The 7,711-nt window shown below is 36.1% G+C and overlaps 1 protein-coding gene across 1 annotated transcript; it reads right to left on the reverse strand.

Moving 5' to 3' along the window:
• Nucleotides 1–720: 720 nt before the first annotated feature.
• LOC121430272 lies at nucleotides 721–6,122 on the reverse strand (the record flags this gene model as incomplete). The annotated part of the gene is made up of 5 exons (XM_041627549.1): nucleotides 721–1,229; nucleotides 1,750–1,909; nucleotides 3,563–3,786; nucleotides 4,515–4,635; nucleotides 6,030–6,122. Coding segments are annotated over 5 exons (804 nt in total), but the record flags the coding sequence as incomplete, so codon positions are not given.
• Between the last annotated feature and the right edge of the window lie 1,589 nt (nucleotides 6,123–7,711).

Here is a 7,711-nt window from a genome sequence, read left to right on the forward strand (position 1 = left end):
ACCATTTTAACCTACTTCAGAAAAAAATAAAACACTTTTTGATGTCATAAAACAAAAACTTATAGCTGGTGGAATATTAACAAAGTACAGTCTACTCCCTATATGACGAGGCACTTGGGACTAAGCCAAGTACCACATTTCAACAAGGTAATTGACTTGCTATAATATACAGGACAGTGAACACATACATATACCTTTGCACGAATTGGATCCTGGAAAATCCCTTTGTTATAATGAAATTTATTCATGCTTGTACAACATGGGTAGACTGTACCACCTTATAGCCAATGTGTGCTGAAAACACGAAAAAAGATATATATACATTTAGCTCCAAAATCTGTCTTACAATGAAAATAAGATCGAGCTGTGATGGAATTCTGGCAACATGAGTTGTTTAGCCTAATTTCATGAAATTTTTGGTAATAAAAATACCCTGTAAATATTGCAAAACAAATAGGGCAAGAATGGAATGGCAGTACTGTAATTTGTTGAAAATCATTTATCTCAGTTCTCAATAATTGCCCACTTAATTCTTTGGGCAAGAAGTGAACATTTTTTTTCTTTTCCTTTTTTTTGTTACTTGGCAAGTAACAGTTTACTCTCGAGTAAAATGTGAAGCACCGAAAGTCATAGGCACTATTTTGTGGCAAGTACATTTTTTTAGGCAAGTTTGAAAATTGTTATTTTTTTTTCTAAAAATAAGATTACACTAAAAGTAGATGGACATGAACAAAAAGGTTTTGCCATTTCATGTTTTTTTTTTTATTCAAATAGGAAAGGCACTTAAAAACATGCCCAGTCCAGATTTTACATACTCATAAAAGTAATAGTTAAAACATGTCTACCATTTTGGAGCAAAAGTTATGAAAACTGGATCAAAATAATTAGTTATGACATGGAAATATGTAAAATTTCAAAATGCCTGAAATTTTTTTAAATTTCTTATCCAATTATATCATTTTAGCTCCAATCTGTAGAGAAATTTATACTCTTTCTTTATAAACTTCATTTCTAAATCTTTGTTCAGTCGGAATCTGCTCCCACAATCTCCTCTTCTACAAGTAGCACATCTTCTACAGGTAGCACATCTTCTGCAATTTGCGGCTTCGCCAGCCTCCTGGCCAGCCGGTCTCCTTTGCGCTCTCTCGCGTTCGTGAACCATCGTCCACACCATGACGCAATGTCCTTGTCCGTCGTCTCTTTCATGCCACGGTTAGCACGGACACCCTCTATATTGACGAATAAAGATAAAAATCATCAATAAGAGGAACTACATAAGATATTTATTTCATAAAACAATACAGTAATAAATTAGGAGAGCTGCTCGCATGTGACGTCACTGAACCAAAAATTCAAATATTCATAGTTTTCTTATTTTGGGGGTGATTTTCTTCAAACCTTCACTAATATTTTTCTTTTCTTTTTCTACATTTATCAAAACCAGTGAAATTCAAAGGTGAGCTTCCCCTTTAAGACTGGAAGTACTGCCTTATTATGAAATCTTGTATCTTACTCCTTATAACGGGAGTAGGCTAATCTTCCAGCATAAACAATTTCATTGAATGTAATTCTCCATGTATCAAATAAATCTCTGAGAAGTTAAAATTCACAAGGAATAATAGAAATAATGAAGAATGTGGCAAAGTGAACTGAAAAGTAGTCATATATGAAAAAGAAAAAAAAAATGATTTCATGATGAAAATATAAAAGGATGAAAAAAACTCTTGGTTGAGAGCAAAGCAGACTTACTTTTGATAACGGAGTTGATGCTTTGCAGAGCCGCAAACGACTCCTTTCCCTTCGTCCCGATCATGTTAAATGTCTTACTGACATTGTGTCCCACAATGGATTTCAAAGTATTATTGACCACTATGGCTCCAGTACCTCCTACAAGGCTGATGATCCTGATCTGTAAGAGATAAAATAGAATTGTACTCTTGATTTTCGATCAGATGGTTCATTAGCACATTCATTAGCATTTGGTATTAAAAAAAAAAAAATGCTTGATGCCTTTAACCCGAAATAAGACTGGGGGGGGGGGGGCATGGCAAAAAATTTGCACGATGGTAGTGTGCCATATAATAAAAAAGACTGAGCTGATTATTTTTCTGAAAGATATATCGATGTATTTTACACGAGGGTCAAAGCCAAAAATAAGGGACTGCGACAGGACGGAATTTGACAGAGTTTCATGCTCACAAAAATAAATATTTTAGCTGCCATTTACCCTCACTAATATGTGACTCTCGCTTGAAAGTATCATTCTGCAAAAAAAAAAAAAAAAAATGCGTTTTGTTTTCATGGCAACATTGAATTGTAGTCGCATGACGGGACGGAATGAAAATATCACTGGTTTTTTAAAAGATTCAAAGAGAATTCTATCAAAGTTGATAAGCAAGACTGACCATGTCAGGTGGTGTCTATTTGTTACTGTAGTGTCCCATAGATAACAATACGATAGATACGATTTAAAGACGATTTCCAGGGCACGTCAATTCCGTCCTGTCGCGCGATGGGACGGAAAAAATGTTCTATGTACAAAGTAACTGGAATTCTTTGGGAAGGTAAAAATGGACTTCAAAGAAAATAGTCATAAAAAATCGCGGCCACAGCTTCTTCCAATAAAAATTTATCGCAAAAAATGTCGAGGGGTGGGGGCCTTTTCGGCCCCCCCCCCAAGCCTATTAGGGTTAAAGTAGTGCCCTCCAATGTGAACCAGTTTTTGGAAATGGCATTGTTCAGCCAGTGAATGCGGCATGTTCAATTTTTGCTATTTGTGTGCCCTTACAAATCGGGCCGAAATACCGGAGCCGAATAGATCTATAGATGTCAACCCAGCCAAGGATATGCATACTTATGTGCGTCACCCTATATGTAGCCATATGTTCAAATATGGTGAAAAGTTACAGGTCAGAGCGATTTGAGGAAAGATACAGGGGCTACCAAAAAAAATTAATGTGAACAAATATGGCCCTCAAAAGTCAAACATTTTCCCACATAAGGGTGGTGTTGCATAAAACTTTTTTTCTAACCCGAGTTTTCTCGGGTTAAAAAACTCAGCTTATGTAGACCTATTTCTTAGGTTATTCAACCTGAGTTTTAAAACGCCCTAAAAATTTATTGCATTAATACTTTTGAAAACTCTGGTATGTTTTTATGCAATGGAAAAAACAGTAAAAAATCCAGAAAAATATTGTAACCGGAGTTTTTGGACTTTAACCGGAGTTTTCAGATTTTAACCGGAAAAAACTCCGGTTAGAAGTTTTATGCAACAGGGTGAAGGTGTTACCACTTCACCTGACTTTATTTTGAATACTACCGGTATTGAAATCCTCAGGATATTTCTTTGTACGAAATGTATACTTTTATGGGGACAATGTTGACTTTTTTTCTCCAAAAATAACACCTTCATTCTGATAGGTGCATCAATTTTGGATTTTAGTGCAGTGCCGTAACACAAATGGGGCAAGTTTAAAAGGCATGGCCATATACTCTTATAGATGACAAAGGACAAAAAAAAAAAAAAAAAACACAATTATGTTATGAAGAATATTTGGCTTACCAGTTTTTTGCGGGCAGCTCCAGAATTCTCCAGGAGTGTGTTAAGCTCCTGGAGATCCTCCCGTGACTCACATGGCAAGCGTGGAAGATCCACAGCATCATTTTCTTCCGAGTCAGCTTGTACTGGCCCTGCCCCCGCCTGCCTCCTTGCAATTTCCAGGAGCAGCTGCTCATGACGGTCTAATTTTTGAAGTGCCGTTTCCAGTAGACCAAAAATCGTCTCATCTGAAATACAAAAGAAAAAATGTATTTCAATGACAGAAAAATGTACTAAATGTATTATGATTGACAAGCATAAAATAAAATGAAAAAAAAAATTGTTTCAAATTCAGAAATGGTTCATTCAAACCTCATGCTAACATTGTATCTTTGAAGTAAAATATTTAGCAGTTTTATAAACTGATTTAAAACTGTAGACTGCTTCAGCACGATATCAGACATGAAATGGATTAAATTGATTATCAACCGTTTACGTTTATGATGTATTCACATATTTGTTTATTTTTTCTCCAAAAAATATGGATAATAGTCCATTCAATACTGTAAGTACACGTTTTCTAATATGTGAAATGAATATAAAGCTCACATATGCATTACACAAGAATAGCCAATCAGTGCATAGAAGGTAAATAACGGTTATTTTCAAATTGGAATGAAGTTCAATGGATCCTTGAACCGCTTTTCTTGATATTTCAAGCTTTTATGAACAGGTTATCTCAAATGAACAGCAACTATCTTTGTAATTATTATTATGCTTCAATATTTCCTATTACAGAGATTTTGCATGATGTATGGACATAAAATATGTTCTTACAACCTTGGAGCACATTCTTCATATATGACACATATAATCAATCCAAAGGCATTCATAAAATATACTTAGCGGCATCTCTGTATTCACACAATATGTCCAGAGTGGACAATCTATAAAACCATGGAAACACAGAACTCACTTGAAGCACTTGAGCTTTCTTGGGGTGTCTCTGCAGATTGCCGCTGAATGGGCCTCGAACTTTGGTGATGTGTCACGTTAGGCCTACAGTTTGTAGATGTCGTTGGGGTGGGCCATGTGCTCTCTTGTGGAAAAATTATCAAAACAATAAGTCAATAGCAGTCATTGCATGAAATATATGAAGAGCTTGTTTCCAAAAGGGACTAAATCCAGTCTGTACACGCCATACCAGTCAGCAGTGGTGTGGCATGCCCAGAGTTCTGGGGTGAGAGTGAAGGAAGTATGGCCTCATTTTGATGAATATTTCCCCATGTTTATGCTAACTATAACATATCATGAATAGACATGCATGGCACATAGTTATATTACTTGCCCATGTATTGATATGTTATTGGGACAATATTAGGACAAGTTGAGTAAGTTTTTGAAAAATGCAATTTTCTCTACAACAACTATACTTGGGCTTTAACTTTAACAATGTTCCCTTCGGATATATATTCTGATTTTTGCACACAGGCTGTAGATATTGATCTAAGATCTTGAAATAAAATTTGAATAATTTTGATTAATTTTTAAGAATTTTATAAATATTCTTGGATTTAGTCCCTTTTGGAATGAAATATTTGAACAGACTGAAAATCAAATTTTTGGCGAAAAAAATATTCTTCAAAATTCATAATTTTTAGTTTTATTTTATTCATACACGTTCAGAATAACATTTAAACACATTTTTTCATAAAATCTTACATTTCTGTCAGTCTGAAGGTTTTTTCTCTCCAAATTCACCAAAAAAATGTGATATTTTTTTGAAATAAGAAAAATAATTTTTTTCTCCAGACACCCTACTAACACTACCAGTACCATGACGTGACTACACTTGTACCGTCACTTGAGTCAAGACAACACAATCACGAACACACAGGTAGCTTAGCTAGTACCCACAATGCACCGTCAACATCAAAAGGCATGCGCCTGTCACATTCATGCCAGTAGCCTCTACTACTAGTACTACCCTAATTTAAGGAACTTTGTGATCAATATTTTGATTGAAAGTGAAAATACACAACATAACAAAGCGGGCATTATCCTGGAATAAGTCTCCAGTTCATTCACTCCCGTTCATTTTACTGATTTAGTCAGTGGCGGAGACATCGTTCCACGCCATTGTTGTTTGACTTAACTTAGTTTGTATGTAACTAGTTACAACCGTGGACTCGCATACAGACACAAGAGAGGAGATAAAATTCGAGATATATTATAGCCACAAAGCACAAATATTAACAATTATTTTAGCTATTTAATGCACAAAATTTGAGCAAATCTAAAAGACGGACATCGGACCCCCCATACGGTCATCGGACCCCCATACATAGCATCTAACTAGACCTGTCCATGTCATTTGGCCTGCCGACCGTATAAAACAAAATTGAATGCTACAACCTCTTATAATGCATCAACAAAGAATTTTTCTTAAATATTCATGGCTGATCAAAAACTACAAAGAGCTTTAAATTACCTGATTGATCTGCAAAGAGCTATCGAGGAATACGAGCGCAGAAAGATGAATTGGAACAGGCAATTTCGTGAGTGAGAGGTGACAACGTTTGAATCAGGTATAAAGGTAAAATGGCCGCGTAATGTGTATAGGGCACACATGAGTAATACAGACCCCCATTCACTCACGTGTTATATCATAGCTCATCAAAAAATCATTAAAAATCAATCCCTCGATAGATTTTGCTTTAATTCACTGACATTAGTCACAATTAACAGTGCATTAAGACTTGATATGTTAATCAGGTACTTGCCCAGCTCAATCAAAAGTTAAATGGCCTGAAATAAGACTAACCATAATTTCGGCCAGTTCATCGCCAGAAAAACCAGAACTGCATTGTGGGTAATAATGATTAAAATGAAATACAAAAATGCAGTCTAGCCTTCCCAAACGCCTTGATTATGAAAGAGTATGAACATAGCATTATGTCTATCGTTTTTCTTTTGATATACAAACATTTGATCTATTTTTAATGAATTATTTTAATCAACAAAGTTATGTGATCTTTACTTACGCCTGTCCGGCATGCATTGCGCGCAGATGAATTACACTCGTGTGCCCTATACATACGCACGTACGTGCGCGGGTGTGCGGCATATGGCATCAGCTAGCTAGCTAGCTCATCAGCGCGAAGCGCGAGCAAAAAAGTTTTCGTATAGTGACATGAAAGCAGGGCTTTCCCACATTTTGCCCCATATTTCTTTGTTTTAATTTTCACAGGCTGATGATCATCTCCCTTAAAAAAAAATGAGAGCGCGTAGCGAAAAAGAATAATAATAAATAAAAAATTAAAAATTAAAATGCGCAGCAAAGCTGGACCTCTGATAGACCTACTTTGTTTTTGTTTTCAAACTCTAGCTCGTGAACGTTTAGATGATGGCCTTCTTTACCCCTCAGACGGAAAGACCTGAAAGCAGGCAAATTAAGTGTCAAAGTTTTGCAACAAGGCCGTATACTATTTCTATATCATCACCTTCTTAAAAATAAAATTTGCTAGCAAAGCGCGAGCTGAAGAAGTTTAATGTATAGGACTGAAACTATACTGTATGTATCTAAGTTTGGTTCTTGCATTTCTGCCAAAAAGTGGCGTGGGGTCACCTTTTTTCATTTTTAATGTTATTTTTTTTTTTTTGGTCGGACCTCTGCTCGCTCGGTGGGGGGGGGGGTCCCTCGAACCCCCGAACCCCCCCCCCCCCATAGTAACGGGCCTGACATGCAGGGAGGGAAAAGGAAATTGTATATTTCTGTATATTATGTCGATTCTATGTCATGCCGACAATCTGACTTTCCTGAAAGGACCCAAAAAAACAAAAATAAATAAAATAATTATAATAATTAAGTAAATAAATAAAAAATGAATCTGAATCTGAAACAGGAGGGGGGTAATAGGCCTATATACCCCTATAATCTTGGTAGGGAGGGAGGGAGAGAGAAAAGGAGAGTAAAAAAAGGAAATAACAGAATAAAGCAAGGAGAGAGAGAGAGAGAAAAAAAAAACATACAAACTTATACAGGGGCATATATCGGTCTGAAAATTGGGGGAGGGGGTGAAAATGTATCAGACACTGGGGGAGGTGCGGCAATAATATGATGGGGCCTAAATTGATATTTACCCAGATAGAGACCACATGGGGCCCATATGG

Source organism: Lytechinus variegatus, chromosome 16 (genome assembly GCF_018143015.1).
Source record: "Lytechinus variegatus isolate NC3 chromosome 16, Lvar_3.0, whole genome shotgun sequence".
Taxonomy (NCBI): Eukaryota; Metazoa; Echinodermata; class Echinoidea; order Temnopleuroida; family Toxopneustidae; genus Lytechinus; species Lytechinus variegatus.